We start from the raw sequence: 19754 nt of genomic DNA on the forward strand, positions 1-19754 counted from the left end.
CCCTTTTGACATTGCACACCCAATTCTCTCCTCATCACAGTTAAATCAAAGAGGCAAGAGAACAGGACTCACGTTGTTCTGATGGTATTTACTTAACCTAGCACGATAAAAACTGGACAAGGTGACATGTACAGTTCATAAGACAGACAGCTCACGTGGATCCAAACACAGACTCTCACCAGCAGTTTTACATGTCGTCGACGGTACAAATGGAACGGGACGGTTGACAGCTATCCAATACATTGGACTCATCACTTTTAAGTCAGACTATACATGTGGCAATGGGCACTTTCATGGGAAATGGGATCAAATGAGAGAGAAAAAAATAAATAAATCAAGGTCCCATCTTAGGTTTTTTTGTTTTCTTTATGCGTTACATCAAACCTGCATGTTGAGGTAAGCATGTCACTGGGGAAAAGAGAGGAAGCCATCTCACATATATAAGACTCCCTTGACCGTATCCCCACTCACTTTGTAATTCGCCTTGACAGTAAATCAATTGTGAAGCCTGGCCCCTTCGACTCCTTACTTAGTCCAAGCCAAGGCCCTCCTCTCTCGCAAACATTCCTGCGCACATGAATCACTCCAACTCCTGGCTTCTAAAAGGCATTTCCTGCCCGGCCCTCTCGCTCGCTCTTACTCCTCTGCTGAAAGCTGGGCAGGAGCTTTTTGATTTGGACCCGCAGGGAGGAGAGCTCAGCTAACACTGGGACTAGACAGAGACAGAATGCTAGAGAGAGTGTTGGGTGATGCATGTACACCCGAGTTGGGGGTGGTGGGGGTTTTAGTGCTTTATCCTAAAAACTGCAATCCGAGCAGTGGACCGTATTCCATCGACATCAGTCAACATGGGGGATTCGTTTCGTGTCAGCATGTAAAAAAGTACATTCTGGCTAAGACAGATGTTCAACTTTTAAGATGGAATATCAATGTAGATTTTCCAGAATAACAGAGTAGATACAGCCCCCCCCACCCCCACCCCCCTCATCCCTTAAACACACTGCAAAGATTCATGATAATATTCAGTGCTAGGGGAGCATTTAGTGGTGACAATGTGCATGGTGGGAGCGCGAGTTGGCTCATCCGCACCGTGCACCTGCTTAACCAGTCCCTTAGAGATGCTGTAGACTATGATGCTAAATCCACAGTACATGTACATTGGGCATGTACATCATCTTCTGTTAGCCAAGCAGACTCCAAACGACCATAAGCAGCTCGTATGTCTTTGTATTATGTACACAACAATGTAGCCTACATATTTACTACATGAGGAACACGGATAGAGTCTCAAAGGGAGTGATGTACGAGGCAGAAAATGAGTAGAAAAGGGCTCTTTTGCTGCTGCGACCAGGAAGGGCCTACAGTGCCGCCGTGTGTGTATATGTGTGTGTGTGTGTGTGCGTGTGCGTGTGTGCGTGTGTGTGTACACTACAGGGATGTGCTGTTTGTTTCTCTGCGAATGTTGGAGTGTACGACGTGCTCCCCGTAATCCTCAGATCATGGCTCGTATCACCAGCCTCCCTTTGACCTGGTGAAGATAGGTGCTCCTCGCCACCTCCAAGCCCTCATCCTCGCTATCCGGGGGTTCCTCCTTCACCTTGATGACCCCATAGTGTGTGTCGGGGAGCTCCACGCTGGAGCCGCCGCTGCTGCTGCTGCTGCTGCAGCTGCCCAGCGTGTGCTTCCGGATGACTCCTCCGGGGGGCAGCCTGTCCTCCTGCATGCGCTCCGGCAGCTCTTGGTGCGGAAGCTCCTCCTGCTCCTCCTCGGACTCCTGCAGGTGCGTGCTAGGCTGACGTAACTGCTCAATGGACTTGGACAGCAGCTGCAGAACACAGTGACATTAAGAACAACTTGATTTTCCATGCAGCAGCCATTTTAGGCATACAATTAAGAGAAGTTCAATAAATAAATAAAAATCCATCACAAATCTTCAAGTAATGAAATCAAGTCATGAAAATATACACTATATTGATTCACAACCATGTCTCCATAGATGGGCTTATGGGATGTAGTCGCTTGGTATGGGGTCACTCGCTAATTGCACATAACCCACTCGTACTTGCACTCAAATTTACAGGGGTGTTTGGCAATACATAGCCACCAACCACCACACTCGCCTGCCTGGCTAACCTCGTCCTGTCCCATTTGCTACTTGTTATGTCCCTTTTTATATGGATAAAAAAAAAAAATTCTGTCAAGGTAAATTTTGTGTATGTGTGTGTGTGTGTGTGGGGGGGGGGTACATCCCAAACAGCGCAGGTTTAAGAAATAAAATGAGAATAAATGTACTTTTTGAAGAGGACAAGAATGTGCAAATTGTATTCTGCATATATGATTGCGGTAACTCCCATACAGTGGAAACTCCAGTCAAATGACCAAAATTTTGTAAAATTTGAATTTCAATGCCAATTTTCTGGAAAAATATGTCTCAGATGTCAAACAAACATTACACTGAATTCAACCGATCAATCGGTGTCAGAGAAGCTGGCGAGACTTGAGCTCAGTAAACATCGAAAACTTCTCAAGTGGGTTTTGCTTTTCTTTGGCTTCTTTACAGTTTTGTGGTGACGAGAGGAAAATTGCTACAATAACCATAGAGCCAAAAATCGAACTGACTATAACATGAGAAAGTGTCTGGCTGCTCAGTATAATTTGAGAACGACAATTTGTGATCAATTATATACAATTTTTGTCTTATTTTACAGTGGTTAACTTCTCTTTAATCTTGTATGACAGTTAAGAATGTTGAGATGTTTCTAGAGTTAATAAAGGCTTTAGAGTGAGTTCATTTTACTTATATGTATTTTGTGTGGACGTTTGGAAATTAATTAGTTTAATAGTTCCACCGGAAGGGGGCTCTACAGCCAACAACGAGAAGTGCCTGCTAACCAAATTATCTGCAGTTGGGAGGCCTTTTATAAATACCTCGATTTACCAGAATTAGCCTGTTTAGCTCAGCCTTTGTAAACACGTGCAGACTTTTCCCAAAAGCCTAATCTCTTGTAAATTTCCATTGCTGTCCGCTACTGTAGCAGGCACCGGAGGATGTGAAAAAACAACCACCCCTGACAAGCCTACTGGGAAATTAATTAGGGCAATGTTTCACTGATCCTTCGCTGTAAACACTCAGGGCTCATCCCTGATTAGTGGCCATTTATAACCTCCGCTTTAAGTGGCTTTACCCCGCGATCTCATTGGGTCGGATGATCACAGCCCAGCTCGCTCACGGGACGTTCTTTTGAAGTAAAATCACCTTCATATACACCAGTGATTCCAATTTTGAATGTTCACTTAATTTGTCCCAAATTATTTATATGTTACACACACCTTTTTGTTCATCTATCTATTCCAGTGACGTATAGTGACTGGCAGAACAATTAAAAGCCCTTTCACTCGACAGCAGGAAGTGTAATAAAACCTGTGTATCCACAATGCGATTTATACAACCAAATAAGTCATCGCTACCCGTGAGTATATCCGTTTTGCCTTCAATTCAACAGACACAGATCTCACACGAAGCAAATGTGCAAGTTTGAGATAAGATCATTTTGGTATTCATACTTTTTGTGACATTTTTATTTAGTGGTTTTCTTCAATGTAAAACAGGTGCTTTGGCTCAATAAAGGATGGGAAATATATCTGCGTTTTTGCCTCATAAAGTGGATGAAGGTTATTTACTCAACTGCAGTGAGGGCTGGGTGCCTCATAAAGGTTAAGTGTTATTTGGAGGAGGCTTTTTCTTGTGCCTGTCTTGTTAGTACAGGATTATCAAATGGGTTAAATGTATAGTTGGCGTACTATAAATGCTTTAGAATGGTCTAGAAATTCAGAATACTGTGCTGCAAGATTTTTTTTTTCATTAGATCAGGGAACAGCAACAATTTTGTTCAAAGGGCAACATGGTTCAGGTGCTAAAGTGATCGTCTCCCAGGGTGTGGAGTTTGGTCCTGATCCTCAGTGACCATGCCAAGTATCCTTGAGCAAGATAGCGAAACCCCCAGTTGCTCCTGAAGCTGCCTTGTGAATAGGTGAATGAGGAGAGAGTGTTAATGTGCTTTGAGTGCCTTGAAAGCGGTAAAGCGATAGCCAAGGCAAAAGATCACTTAGCATATTTCTGACAGAGCCTCTTCTGTAACTTTCTTGGGGCAATTCCAGCTGAAAAAAATGGTGTTTAATTCAAAATTTGCCCAGGCTACTGAATAATTATGGTCTTAAATTTACAGCTGCCGCTGTTGTGAAAGCGCTATATAAATCAGCATGTATTGTATTGTATTGTATTTAATGTCTATATTTTGAGATCTCATTCCATGGGTAAATAATAATGTTTCAGTGAAACATTACAGCATTTGTCAGGTCAAACTGAGTTTAAAACAAAATCAAAAATAGTATTGGTTGCATTTCAACAATGTGGAGCAAATTGGACTGCTCCTACTCAAAAGCAAGCACAGTCTCCACATAACATATGATCATCTTCAATTCACTTTAATTTATTCAAGAGACCAAGGAGATCCAAGCCTCTGTACCAGTGTCTTGGATAGCAACCGAGTTCAAATGGTCTCTCTCTAAGGTGAAGGGGGGAAAAGTAAGAGTCTATTTAAGGGGAGTGGTCTACCCTGTGATGATTGAGGCCTAGCATCTACTTGACTGGAGGCCACTTTTTTAAGAAATAAGGATCATTACACATTCTACTAGAAGAAATCTGTAATATATGCCTTACTCATAAAGTTTCAAAGAGAGATGGCGATAAGATGCACGTGTTAGCTGTACACCAGTTACCACTTGAGCTAGTTTTTGCTATTTATTTCCTCCTCAGTGGTTTCCCATTCCTCCTTCAGGGCCCAGTGTTAGGACACATCAGTGCAACTCACACAATGCTGCCTTTCACAGTGTCGGTCACCTCACACGCGTCCCTCACCAGAATAATTACTCTCTTGTGTCTTGGCGAGGTGACCTTGGCCAGATTTCAGAAAGACAAATATTGCCACAGAGGAACAAAATGTATGCTGTTTTTTTTTCCCTCCTCCATTTGAACTTAGCTGAATTGAATTTCACAGTGTTAGCATGTGAACAACACTGGTGCCTTGAGCTATGATAACAGAATTAGTGCAGGGGAAGCATTTCTTCCCCCGTTTTGAAGTTCATTGCGTGGCAGATTTAACAGCAGAGGAATAGCAGTGAAGAACAGACTATAGGTCAGGACTGGAAACTTCATCAACCACAGAATCTTTCAAAACAAACAAACAAACAAACAAAAAAAAACACATGTGGATTTGTGTCCTTTAAATAAGTTTGACTTCACCCGTCCAAGAAAAGGACTGACAGAAAATGTTTTGCAGAATCAAATATATTCAATTCATTCATTCATTTTCCGATCCGCTTATCCTCACAAGGGTCGTGAGGTCTTCGGGCAGGAGACGGGGGACACCCTGAACCAGTTGCCAGCCAAACGCAGGGCACACATAGACGAACAACCATCCACGCTCACACTCACAACGAGGGACAATTTATTTTAGAGTGTTCAATCAGCCTGCCATGCATATTTTTGGAAAGTGGGAGGAAACCGGAGTACCCGGAGAAAACCCACAAAGGCCCGGGGAGAACATGCAAACTCCACATAGGGAGGCCGGAGCTGGAATTGAACCCGGTACCTCTGCGCTGTGAGGTCGGCGCGCTAACCACTGGACCACCGGGCCGTCTATCAAATATATTGACAAACCTTATTTATATGGACCTGCTGTTGGTATTGTTTCTGTTTCTCCAGGAAGTGCTGGTGTTGCTGCTGGATGACAAGTTGCGCCAGCGTGTTCTGGGGCAGTGGCGCTGACTGGGTTCTGTTCAAGGGCCGATGTTTGGGTAATTTTGGGCGACTGCTGGACGCGCGATCCTTCATGGCCAGAGGGGATGGAGGGTGGGATGGCAAGGAGCCTGCACCTTGGCAAAGTGAACAAACAAACAAAACATCTTAGGTTTTGGCTTAAATTTCCAATGTATTTGTTTAGTACATCAACCCACTGCGATTCAACGTTTTTCATCAGGTACGATGTTCTTACCGGTGGAAAGCATCTTCTGCTGCCTCATTTGCTCCTTCTGGAGGAGGTGTTGGAGCAGAGCCTGGTGACTGGGGCTCACTTTGGACTCCAGACCATTCTGAAGAGGAACAGGACCCAGGAGATGCCCTGGCAGTCCATGCTTGCTCTCTATTGATCTGTCCTTCAGGCCTACTGCCGCCTGAAAAGAGAGCATACTGGTGGTGACTCACTTCATGTATCACATGCAAGACTCAGAATAGTGTAGTTGTTTAGAATAATTTGCTGCTGTAGCATGGCCACTAAATGACACAGCATTAAAAAAGAAACAGCTGATGTTTAAAAGTCACTGCTGTTGTTGAGCAGGCCTACTTGGAATGTGCCAGAGCTGAACAATGATAAATCACGTGGCGGGTTATCAAGCGTTGTACTTGAGTAGACTTGGGTTTTTAAAAATGTGGTGATAACTGAGGTTTGAGATAAGAGCACGCTTCACACCAGACATTACGTGACAATATTTATCTAACGGGTGATAAAATCTTTGGGGGCCACAGGGGTCAATGGCCTGTCTGTGGTCACATGAAAGCTGCAGACAACCACTGATGGCAGATTTTCAAGACGCAAAAAAGCATTCAATTTGACGACCTCAAGATACTTACGCTAATAGGTGAAGACGCAGTCGGAAGGCCAAAGGAGATATTGGGGAGGGATGGAGATGTGTATAAACTCAACACGGACACGGAGCTCTCTGGTCGGAATAACCTTGGCTGTGAAGGCCATCGCTATATGATACAGGACACAATCAAAGAGAGATCCTAGTTCACTTGCGAGAAACACACAGATTGCAGCAGTTCACTGAAAGTTGTAAAAGTAGTGTTCCAGCCCCACTTCCTTCATCCACAGCGGATCAAATGAAAGTTGGTCCCCGGCAAAGTGCCCTCTAAGCTACGCGCGTGAGCAATTGTGCACTTCTCTCACCCTCTCAGCGGACATGATGACACAGAGGGTGCGCACTCGGTTGTTCTATGATGATTTGATGCATATATTGACACACATTCACTCACACTCACCACAGACGAGAGGCTCTGAGCGACACACAGATGGCTCCATTCAGGAAGTCCAAATATGAACTTACTTTACAAGCCCCTTGAATGAGGCTCTTTCGCAAGTTAAAAGTTAGGTGACAAGTATTTTTTTGTTGTTGTTGTTTTTATTAAATGAAATGTTTTCCATTATTTATGAGTTGACAATGTGGGATCATAGTTATACAGACTGGCTTCATCAACGATGCTTAAAATAACCTGTGTTATGTTTTTGTTTAGGTTACATTTGGTTTTGTTCCCTCTTGTGCCCTTTTTGTCTCCACCTGTTCTCGTCATCCGTGTACCTTGTGTTTAACCAATCAGCTCCCGCAACCTTTTGTGTCTTGTCCAGGTGTTTCTCGTTGTCTCGCCACTTAGCTTGTATTTAGTTGTCTGGGTTCTGTCAGTCTTTGTTGGATCATTGTGAGTGTCTGTGTGCCACTGTCATGTTTTGTTTTCTGTCATAGGGTTTTGTTTTTTTTTTGTTTGTTTTTTTTGGTACTTTACTTTCTTGTGATTTTCGGGACTTTTTTTTTTGAGTACTTCAGTTTTTTTCCAGTAAACTCCTGTTTGTATTTTTGTCAAATACATCTTGGTCAGTCCACTCCTCCCTGCCTCCCTGCTTTTTGGAGTCCTCCAACTACCATCATGCAAAATGTGACACTGTGTGCAAATATAAAAGTAAACACACTTGGGCCAATTTTATGTGTGTCATAAATCTCCATTCGATTATATTTTCTAGTTTGATATGAAAGTAATTCGATTTTTTTCATAGCATACGACATTAAGTGCCTTGTTATGACTGCGTTTTTGGACAGGTGTGATAGATACTAGCTTGGCTGTCGTGTGCATGTCTGATGCTGCTCACAAGGAATGCTCAGGGAGTTTGTGTGAATGCTCAGAAGGATGGAAAATTAGAGGGAACATTGGTCCCCGCTCTCGAGAAGGACACCACCACTGGGGCACACTTCCTGCGCCCAGCAGAAAAGGGGACCAGCATGTGGTCTCGGAACAGCCTTGTTTATCCTTGCGACCCCTGCCAGTACTCAGTGACCTGTATGTGGATATCCGGACCGTATTCGACCCGAGGGACCCGTTCCCTCTGAAAAAGGATACCTAATGTAACGGTGCATCAACATGCATTGCTTTTGCAACAGGCATGAGGTCTACAGGCAGCCCCGCTCTTGGCCAATGACTTTCATGAGAGCTGCAGTTTGCACTGAAACAATAGCAAGCTTGTGTGTTTATGTTGCTCGCATGTGGGTGTCTTTTTGGCTACCAGCGCCTGGGATTTCAATTAAACGCCACAGTTCGTTTGTCTCCCTAAGCCCCGATGTCAGGGCGTCTCTGCATTCTCTGTCACTGGAGGTCCTCGCGAGAGTCAACAGCTATGGTTCAGGAAAACACAGCTGCTCTGTTGAGATTGCAAGTCGATGTGTCATATCTGCCACCCGCTATAATGGTCCTCTTTGTGAGCTCAGTCCAAGGGGATCCATGGGCCAGAGCTCATCCTTGAATCTATCACAAAAATGCCTCTGAGGAGGCGCAAAGGCAAGCCAATGACAGAAATACAATGACAAGCCAACGGTGAAACTCTGAGCCAAACTCCAGTTGTAATTGTGCAGAACATCTGGAGGAATAATGTGAGCGATAAAAAAACAAGCAGGATTCAAACCGTTGCTGTTGTTTGCTCTTAAACACTCACATTTCCTGCAAAATATGTTGTCTTAACACAAGTAAACCTTGCGCAGTCGGACACACGGGTCAAACTGTGCCTCTTTAATGTCGGTGCAGGTAGTCATTTTCACTGGAGTGGAACAGACACAGGGCAAATGGCTGTTTTTATAGCTGTGAGCAGAAGTGCAGCCAAGCATTCTGTACTTTCACTTCCCTTCACTAAAACTTTTTTTTTTTTTTTTTAAACAGGCATTTGCTGAAGTTTCCTTCATTTGGCAAATAAAAGGCAATGCTGACATTAGGGCCAATGTACCTCCGTTTTTGTGGTGGTAGGCAAAGAGGAGGGTCCATTTTCTGCTCCCAAGGCACTGGACGCCCCGATGGGAGAGCTGGGGCCCGAGCCAGGGGCACTTTTTGTGGGTGTAGAGTCTACAGAACATATAAGAGTTAGATTCGCAAGTATTCATGCACATGTACACTATCACACAAACACTTGGAATATGTCCAAGTAATGGCCTCCTCTGACCACAAATACAACTGACTAATTTTGTTACATACATCTGATATAAGGGTTAAACAAAAAATAATCTTACGTTACACAGAAAAATAGAAATGTAAGGCCTGCCACTTACAATGTATCACAGAGCATCCACCAATTGTTTGTCATTGAATATGTTCTATTACAGTTCCATTAATAAGACGCACATCCCTCAGTGTGATGCAATGTCTTTCTACTCAGCAAACTACAACTCCAATAATAAACATTGTTAAATACCTCCCAAAAAAATTGTATATTATCTGTTATTTTTATTTATTTTTGGGGGCTGGTCAAGTGTGCCTGAATTTGTGGCCAGTTTGTGTATGTTGTAAAAAAAAAAAAGACGAACCACCATTAGCTTGGTCATACCCATTAGCTCCAGTGCCCTCTTCTTGTAAGGTGTCATGAGGTTGCCATCTTTTCTCTTGAGCATGGGGCTGCTCCGCCTCTCAGCTACTTTCTGTTTCAGTCTGGAACGCACCTTCAGATTGGGCTCGGAAGCTAAAAAAAAAAAAAAAAAAAAAAAGATGCATAAATAGGGAGCGGACCTTTATCTTACAGTAGTCTCAGTTCATTCCCTCAAGGTGAAAAATAACGCAAGCCAAGTGAGTAAGTCAAGCAGTGTTTTTTATCCAGCCAATGGAATGGAACGTGTTAAAGCAAACAAGAGCATCATAAAATAGAGACTATCAATCAACTTATTATATGATCACACTTGAACAATTGTCGGTTTCCAGAAAAATTCCAAACATTTTTGGACCCATTAAATGACTCAGGATCCGAGCTATTTCCAAGTCATCTGGACTAAATTAGTTGGCGAAACACTGAGCTCCAAGTGAAATTCTGCCGCTACCTGCCGCCCTGGTGACCACAGTCTGATACAGTAGCAACAGTTAAACTAACACAAAAACATGGCAGATGTTCAGGCTCTCCCCAACACCTCCCACCTCCTAATGCAAAACAGAAATACCCATATACTCCTCAGTGTTAAACGGCCAAGCTTAACCTGATCCAGACCCAATCAATCAGCTGTGATAGAACAGCCAATATTTCTCCTGTGAGACGCGGTAATTTTTGACTTTTCACCCGCTATTATCAACGCTTTTCAGAGCATACAGTATATCAAAATTAGTAATACTCGAGATAGATAGATAGAATCTTTGTTGTCAGTACCAATGCTTTCAAACTGACAATTGCAAAGCAATGAAGAAGTCGACTTTTATAGCCAACATTGGACTCGTTAACCCACACAGCCAAAGGTAGAAACAAAACTCTCCCAAGATAAAATGGGCATCTTGCTGCACTGAAGTTATGTAAACCTGTTATACAACACTCAGCCTTTTTTTTTAATTATTCAGTTTGTGAATCAATATTTAAAGAGTTATTTTGGTGTTTACATTGTGCAGACTATACAGCTGAACATGGGGAAGCGGGGGCCATGACGGAGGAGTGCCGCAGGCGGAGGATGGATATGGGGATAGTACTGGAGGGTAGATGGGGGCACAGTGGGCCAGATGCTGCTATTTCTGGCATTTGTCAAAGCAGCCAAAGCCTCAACCCTAATACGTTGCGAGGACCTCAAATCCTGTGGGTGTGAGGATGAATGAAAGAAGGGAGAAAGGAGGCAGGAAAGAGGAATTGGAGGGAGAGAAAAGGCTGCCGGGAGTTCTGTGAATCTGCTTCACGCCCCACTGACTTGATTGCTTTCTATTTTTACACACTGCTGCCACCAACCAACATATGCCAATTGGTCGCCACGGGAACGCCAGACAGCAGCATGAGAAAGTACACTTTCTCACTGGTCCCCATGGAAAAACACAAAAACACCTTGATGCTCTGAGATACGGGAGGCAATTATGACAGCCTGGAAGTGCAGTCGAACCTTCAAGATGGCTCAGATGCCCGAATAACTTGGAATTTTGTCTACGATTCTGAGAACGACACAGGCATCCAATTCAGTGACTATCTCGACGAATAAGTCCACAACAGGTGTTGTGGCTTTCTTTGGTGGGTTTTTTTTGTGATACGTACTTATTCCGAATGCCACTTCACAAGATTAATAACTGGCATGCCAGTGAAAAAAAAAAAATAGATGGTTTTGTACATGTGTCTCTTTTCTGGTTGCTCAGTAAAATAAAGCCACAGCTAAAATAAGTAAGGTGACATCAATAATAAGTACGGTATGTACACCGGAATTTGAACTATATTTAGTCCTGTCTTAAATATAGACTCGACACCCAAGCAATAATCCCCCTCTCTCCAGAGCCCCTCACGTTTTCAAAATTAATAATGAGTAAACAGTGTAGCTTTAGCAGTGGGTAATTCATCTCGCAAAGATGCCCATGAAACATTAACTGCACAGTTCGAGTTTTTTTTTTTGTTTTGTTTTGTTTTTTCTTTACAATGGAGGCTGTTCCTCCTCTGGAACAGATTACTGCTATTTCCTGTCTTGCTGGAAAAATGTAAGCTAACTGGAGGTTGAAGTAGAATGCGTTTGACTTAAAGGTACTGTAACAAATATCCTTATTGACCATAAAGGATATTTCACATCAGCTCAAGTGAGAAGTTGATGCATGTACGGGACATGCACAGAGTTGGCAATTGGGCCAAGAGCACAGTTCTTCTTGCTGCGCTGCATTTATTCCTGCAGCAGACTTACTGCGTGACTTGTCCAGGGAAGTAAAACAAGATAAACTTAGACAGACAAACGGGTTCATTAGTCTTCGGGTGAAAATTGGAGAAGAGAATCATTCATCTCCTGCTTGCTGCCATTTACAGCGTATGAAAGTGGTATTAAGTTTTGCTTCCGCTGTTCAACATTAACATCCTTATTTATGGCAACAGACAAGGAAGAAACTACACAATTCTGGTCAAGATCTGTGATTTTTTTTTTTTGAGGGATTGTAGTTGTTGCACATTTGTATATATAGCGATGTAGGGAAATTGCACTAAACTTTTCAGTAAATAATACATGAATCTTATTAGTTGTGACAATCTGTGCTTTTTTTTCTTTTAATCTAGTCATAGCACATCACTAAGGCCGTTTAAAAAACAGTCACATGTTATTATTTGGCAAGCGACTGACTTATTTCCTGTTAAACTTGGAATGGGTTGACATTTACTGGGTTTGGAAAAGACCCAAGGACTTATGAAAAGAAGTATGTGTGACAAAATATATATTTCAGACAAATGTGATTATGTAGCTCTACCAGAACAAACAATGAACTTTGCCCTTTGGCCGAAGCAAGCAGTCGGGTGTCTCACACGGAGTACTTGAGTCACCTCCAGCTTGTTTTGAGAGAGCTATCTTTTCTTCAACAAACAATCAAGGTCCGTCCTGCTTTTGCCAGGCGGACTGCAGCAACACCTGCCAATCAGCCATCAGTGGCAGTCGGTGGCTGGGAACAACACCACCTTTGTGTGTCAACCTCACGTGCCACGCTTTTAAAAGGCTCTAATGAAGACAGACAGGAAGTGGGGGAGGAAAAACTGAGCAGGAAATGACCACATATAGATTCAGGAATCCATGAAGCAACAAGTACCGTCGTTTTATCAGCGTGAGAGGCACGCACAGTGCTCATTTTCGAGAAGACGACTTGGCAAACTCAAAATTTTGGGATGGTTTTCTTTTTTTTTTTTTTCCCCCAAAAACAGAAAGTCTTAAACACATTCCGTGGCTCCAAATAGATAGGCGTTTCTGCATTTTGAGTTTTACAAGTTCTTCACGCTTTTATGTATCTATAGTTTTTCATTACGACCTTTGTTGCATTTTAAATTTATCTTAAAAGATAGAATTCCTCTGAGTAATGTCCAATTTGGGTATATGCAGACCATGACAGGCTTGTAGTTAACTGTACTCAACAAGTAGGATTGTCTTGGAGTGTAATTAAAGCGACACTGAGGGGGAAAGAACATAATGTAATTTGGTGACCTCATAGCAGAGTTTTTCTTTTGTTGGTGTTTTTTTTGGGGCTTGCTAAATCTTCTGCTTGTGAAAACTAAGGAACGGGAATTCCTTTTATTTATACAGCTTTCCCCCAAAGGAGTCCTCAAGCTTTAAACCACTAAACCCAAGTTTTTTACCTTTCGGTGGGAACCTGTGTCCATTCAAAATTGCGTCCAAAGCCCAGAGAAAGATTTGACTGCAACTATTACTGCATTTATTACCACTTTTAACAGTTACTCATACAGCATATTATTAGTCATGGTACTAATTTGACAACAACAACAACACCAACAACATTTCTGTGAAATTATTTCAAAGTGAACAATGAAATGGAAACAACTAAAGAAGGAATCCAAGTGTCCTCATAGAGGTTTTGTGGTGAGCCCTGGAGGGATGAGAGAGGGAGGGGTCATAATGAGACTAACTGATGTTATTAGTAGGTCATCAGCAACCAGGAAACACTTGATGGCTCGGCTGAACTCTTGATTGACAGGGGTCAAAAGAATCTTCATAATAATAACCCCCACTGTCGGAAATAGTGGTACTATCCTTTTTGTTCCTCAAAATTGTACTCATGTAGACTTACGAGACTACATCATGACTTTCTCTCTCTTTTGCACCACGGACTGATTAATATAGTTTACGAGCTGGAAAGCCAGTACCTTATTAGGTATCATCCTTGTGACGAGCCAATCTACCACTAAAGGTCCAATGATATACTTTTGACTACAAGTGCAGTGTAGTGAATAGGAATTGACAAAAGCCACTGAATAGTTAGTTGCAACAAAGTTTGCATTAGCCTTCCTGTAGAGTTCTATGAGTGCATTTCAACGTGTTGTCTCTGTGTCACACAAATGCAAAAGAGCGGACCTGTTTTCCTCAAGGGGAAGTCGTCCTTGCCATCAACGGGTGATGGCAGAGTGTAATGGCATGTCGGGGACATGCCGCCCAGAGGTGGAGAGCTTTGGTCCAGAGAGGTATGATGGGAGGACCTGACCACACAAAACAAAAAAGAACACAAGTGAGTGCAATGTGTCGTAGGGATGTAAATGCACAACCCAAAAGGGTTTCTCATTTATTTAAGACAGCCGGGACTAAAAGTAGTCACCTGTACCAGAGCTTGGGGTGGTGGATGAATGAATGAGTGCCGCCATTACTGGCAGGGTCCTTTGCTGATTTGCTCAACAGAAACTCTTGGAGTTTCTGTTTCACCTCTGTACTGGCCACTGCACCTGTGAGACCAAAAGGTGCAATAACAAGGATTGGGGTTACCCTAAGGATACATGACTTGTGAGGTAAACAGAGCAGCATATGAACATTTTAACAAAATGTCCTGAATGATTTCTTTCTCTGGGACTGTCTCGAGCCATGTAGAAAGATCTCCCCCTAGTGGCCAACATAACATTAGATTGCAAAAAAAAAAAGAACCCTCCTCTTGGAGGCCGACAGTTCCAGGGCATCGTTTCAAATTACCTGACCTGACAAAGTCATAAGTCATCTCCTCTATTATTAGACAGAATGTAAAAACAGAAAAGAAACCTTAGCTCCTACTCTATTCTCATTGTTCTATTAAAAGACATGTTCAACAGAATTCCAAGATTAAATGGCACCGAGAAACCTCAGCTATTTGTATCGCTTTAATTATAGTCTTCATTATAATCATCACCTTACAATTACAGGGATCTTCTCAAATCTGAAACACTGTCAGAAAAAAACACATATACTACGACTACAATATGTTAAACACTTTAAAATTAAATGATGTTTTGTAGTCACACTTTTTTCTGCCTATGTGGGTGAGGGTAATTTTTATTTCATTTCTTGTAATGTACTTTACAATGAGTACAAGAATTTTATTTAGCATATTATCATGATATTATGCCATATGCTTTGTTGTACTTTACTGATTTAAACCTGTTTAAAAGTTGACATAAATTATAAAAGAATAATTTACCAATAATAATATTATTGTTATTATTAAATAAAAGCGATATTATTATTATTATTATTAAATAAAAGCATTATTATTATTAATTATTATTATGATTATTATTGTTATTAATCTTATTACAGTAACAACTGTGTTTATTTATGGTAAGTATTCGATTCATCTGAATTTTCCCCCTCGTCAAGCTCTTACTCTCTCTGGAGCGCTCTTTTGCCCTTAGACTCAAGCTGGAAATGTGCAGCTCTCGCCGGTGCCTCTCCTGCTCTTTCTCCTGCTGGTTGTGTTGGTGCTGCTGGTTCTGCTGCTGTAGCTGCTCCAGACGGAGTTCCTTCGCTGCAAGTTCCTGCTGCTGTTTCATCACGTGGAGCTCCTGTTGGAGCTGAGAACGCAGCAGACCCAGCGGTAAGCATGAGGAAAGCAACTCTAATGAATAGTGCTTGATGTTTTGGGAAATAGCAGCTGTTTTGGTGGGCTCACTGTGCTTTTCTATTTTGCAGTGATGGATGAGTTGATGCTTGCATGTGAAAACATTTCTCACACTGTGTTGTAATACGGTGATGCTGGATACCCTAAATAGCTGAGCTGCTGTTTCTTTTTCTCCCTCAGTTCTAGTATTTTCAAGCTTTCTGGATGATGCCACACTGCGTTCTGCTTGCTGTGCTGTGTGCAAGTTCCGTGCCCACCTTGAGGTGCTCCTGGAGCTGAGCCTGATGCTGACGGGTCAACTTCTCATGCTGCTTCTGGAACTCACTGATGAGCAGCTGCTTTTGGATCTGCTGCTGCTTTTGGATGAGCAGTAGCTCCTGCTGCAGCTGCCTCTCCCATAGTCCCGGGTCCGAGCCTGGCCCCAGCATCCTCAGATCTGTGCGCAGGTCTAGCGGAGATACGGGTTCCACAACCAGTGGTACGTCTGACTTAATCTCGACTGTATTCCAAACCAAGAGGATGAGAATAAAGAAAAGAAAAATATTAAATGTCAAACAGTGAACACGTGCCTGTCATGGGACACAGTCGGTGGTATATCAGTGCTGCTATAGAGGGGGTGGGCGGGGTCACAATAAAGCTAGACAACTATATTAAGGATCAGCAAGTATAATGGAGAGCGAGGAAGAGAAGGAAAACAGTGAGACTCACGAAGGCACAGCTTTCTCTCATGCAAACCTGTAATTATAATCGTTTCTAAAAACAAACAGTGGATCACATCCGGCAGAGTCTACTGGGAGCAGCTGTACTAAGGACCCAGTGGACATTTGGCACGGAGCTCACAGTGGATATTTCAAGCATTTATTTGAATCCTTTCGTCTTCTGCCTGTTCAATAAACAAACGGCATTCTTCTCATCCCTCCCAAGACATCGTGTTGCTTATAAATCCTTTCAGGCAAATATTTTTTGAAGGATGGAATTGGCATTTATGGGGACATTTCTGCGATCTTTTGTTAATGAGCGCTGACGTTAATGGGAAGTATTTTGGTCATTTTGTCTAATTGACAGATACAAAGACACCGGGTTTTCTTTCATGCTCCGAACTCTGTATGTAGTGGAAAATGATATGTAGTTAAAAAAGTAGACGACAAGACTACTTCGTCTTCGTATTCCTCACAAGAACTATCATTGAAGTATGTTTTTATTTGTGTGTGAAAGTGAAAAAAAAAAACAACTATATATTCCATATTCCATACAATTTCATTTCACCGAACATTTACTGGTAAGAAAAAAAAAATTCCTGCCGGTTTCAGCTCTTTAGTTGCTGAAATGAATCTAATCGTAAAACTAAGAAATCCTGCCGTTGTAAGATGATGATTGTAATGAGGACTATAAGTAAGCTAGCTAGACTGTACATCACCAGTGAGATATCACAATTGATCTGCTTTGAATAAAATGTCCAAACAAAACTGATATTTGATAGCTGGATTGTGGTGCTGCATACAGTGATCAGGATTCTGCAAACTACTTGAAATTCCTGTAACCACAAGGAGATTTATTGAGTGCAGTCATTGCCTTAATGTTCTCCAGGCAGGAGATGGCGCGCGCGCACACACACACACACACACACACACACACACACACACACACACACACACACACACACACACACACACACTCTGTATGTCACTTGTTCACTGAAAATAAGAGAAAACTGACACCTCCCATTTGAGATTTTTGGAGTGTGTTGTGACACAATTTTATGCCATCATTTTTTTTTCATTATTCATACAGTATATTTTAAACTAGTCAATGAAACACCTTCTCCATAGTTGTCATCACAGCAAGTGTATTATTATTATTATTATTATTTTTTTTTACTGCCACCATTCCATTTAAACGTGGCGGTGCTTATTATATAAACAGCAACATAAAAGCAAGTGGCGCAATCCTGGTCTGTGACAACCCCCACACCCTAACTTGCTGCTGTCATAGCAACAACAGCTACGTAATTATGCCCCCTCCACCCCCAACAAACACCCCATCCTGCAGATACGGAGTCTCGCCACATGTCATCTCCTGCCTACTGTGGCAATGTGACATGTGGTCTATTATATCAGCTCTTATAAAAGGACGGAGTCCCCAGCAGAGAGAAACGCAGTAAAACAAAAACAAATTACGCAGAGCGAATAGTGAGTGATAACTAGTCTTAGAAGAGGTTCAAAGAGTGAAGACAGTCAGCAGGGAGTCCTGGGCTCAGGTGTTCTAAAAACAGCTTCAGTGAAATGACAGAGGAGGGCACCAGCTCGGCAGGCACATGAATGGGTACCTGTGGATCAGACTCCTCTTTGTTGACAAGGAAAATGCATCTTGGCATGTCAGTACTTGACAAAGGATTGTCCTGTAACGGGCGCTGTTCCAGGGACAGCCGTGAACCTGTGAACCATTCAAGGACTCCGTGAGTCAGACACCGTCAGAGCTACTTCTGCCTAATGGACCTAAAAATAGCCACAAAAACACCTGCTGGCAGGGAGAACTCGCCACTGTGATATTTAATTAATCTCATATTTCATTCTCTACCCTGACTGCGAATGACATTAAGGATCACCACTTTGATCGGCGCATCAAGCTGAGCCTCTATCACTATTTCTCTGACTGGGGAAAGAAGGTGTAGGCGGGAGTGTGAAGGCTTAAGGCCATATTTGATAACCGAGGCCGCACGAAATGGCCCTTGAGGAAACCACAACAGCCTCATGTGCCCATGCTATTCTGGTCCGCCCACTGTCCACAAGAATAGCGCAGTGCGGAGCGGCAAAGTGGAGGGAAAATAATGAGATCCTTAAGGTATGGTGATTATTCAAGTGTACCAAATGGAGAATTGACAATGTACATTAGTCACGACTGCCTGATCTCGCCATGAGAACAGTTCCAAACATTCTTCAGATGATGTGCTTCATTCAACAACAAATGGCATTTGGGCTAAAAGCACACACTGTACCGCACTCCTGCCTGAAACGGAAATCTTTAGCTTCTGTCAAACGAAAATAATCTGCAGGCAGACATGAATACCGAACCACCGGTAACTGGGGCCAAATATAAATGCTCCTAAGATAGACAATGTGCGAAAGACTGTCACACTTGTGAAGCTGTCAGCTTAATTCAACACTTGCAAAAATAAAAGCGCCATGTAGCATTCACGTAACCTTCGGGTCATATTAGGTATGGTGATTCTTGATGCAAATACCTTTTTTCTAGATTGGAATGATGCGCCTAATGTTTGGAGGGTTCACCGATGCTCCACGTACTAGTAAACAAGATATTTATGAATGGTAACTCCCAAATGTGTTTTTAGCACCAGGGAGAGACAAGAACCCCGTTGCCCAATGGCCAAATTCCTCCTGTAGAGGGCCAGTCGAGCGGCGATTGGGTGACTCACACTCTTTGACCGCTGCAGTCGGAGCTCCAGTGTTCCTAAAAGTGTTTACTCTCCTGCCCGTTTGCCTTGCTTGAGCCTTGCTCTTGGTTGGAGTGACAATTACAGCCTTAATTTGAGACGGTTGCTCAGAATAAAATGGTTTACATGACAATCAAGCCTTTCATCACAGCAATATTATTCACTGAACAAAAAGTACAAAGTTGTTCTTACACCCTCCGTTTGCCCTCATGTCACTCAATGAAGTTGACACTATTCCAACTGAACAAAGAAGCTTGCTGTGCAAACACCATCACGTGTAATCATGTAGTAAGCTAATGGGAAAAACACCTAACAAGCTCTGTTCAGATTTGAAAATTGCTCATAAACCAGTTGTGCGGTGAATTGCACCACTGCATTTCATTTTCAAGAAGTATTGCAATGAACAATTAATGTAAGACTTTCTAAAACTTTAGACTCATACAAGTCCCGTCACACCAGTCGCATTGCTATGAGGAGGGAGCCCTGATATTGGCTGGCTTTAATCTTTTTTTTTTTACGACTTACAAACTGGCTTCAGCAGTTAAACGTAATATCTTGATTTGTCTTGCAAGTTGCCTGTATTTAGAATGGATGTTTGCTGAGCTAAATTCCCTGTCTGACAATCAAAATAGAAACAGAGACACAGAAGATCTTCAG

The 19754-nt window shown here is 42.5% G+C and overlaps 1 protein-coding gene across 6 annotated transcripts in view; it reads right to left on the reverse strand.

The window, feature by feature from the left end:
- Positions 1–1408: 1408 nt before the first annotated feature.
- hdac9b (histone deacetylase 9b) overlaps positions 1409–19754 on the reverse strand; it is a 21592-nt gene continuing 3246 nt past the window's right edge. For 3 of the 6 annotated variants that reach the window (XM_019872879.1, XM_019872884.1, XM_019872883.1), the window contains exons 2-11: positions 15904–16145; positions 15413–15599; positions 14381–14513; positions 14143–14264; positions 9696–9827; positions 9102–9217; positions 6689–6811; positions 6054–6231; positions 5720–5934; positions 1409–1825 (exon numbers count right to left, since the gene is read on the reverse strand). In XM_019872879.1, coding sequence (XP_019728438.1) covers positions 1493–1825; positions 5720–5934; positions 6054–6231; positions 6689–6811; positions 9102–9217; positions 9696–9827; positions 14143–14264; positions 14381–14513; positions 15413–15599; positions 15904–16145 — 1781 coding nt within the window. In that variant the 3' untranslated portion in view covers positions 1409–1492. The remainder of the gene's footprint in view (positions 1826–5719; positions 5935–6053; positions 6232–6688; positions 6812–9101; positions 9218–9695; positions 9828–14142; positions 14265–14380; positions 14514–15412; positions 15600–15903; positions 16146–19754) is intronic. The other 3 variants (XM_019872882.1, XM_019872880.1, XM_019872881.1) reach the window with 3 other exon arrangements.

This window comes from Hippocampus comes, unplaced genomic scaffold (genome assembly GCF_001891065.2).
Source record: "Hippocampus comes isolate QL1 unplaced genomic scaffold, H_comes_QL1_v1.1 scaffold242, whole genome shotgun sequence".
NCBI lineage: Eukaryota > Metazoa > Chordata > Actinopteri > Syngnathiformes > Syngnathidae > Hippocampus > Hippocampus comes.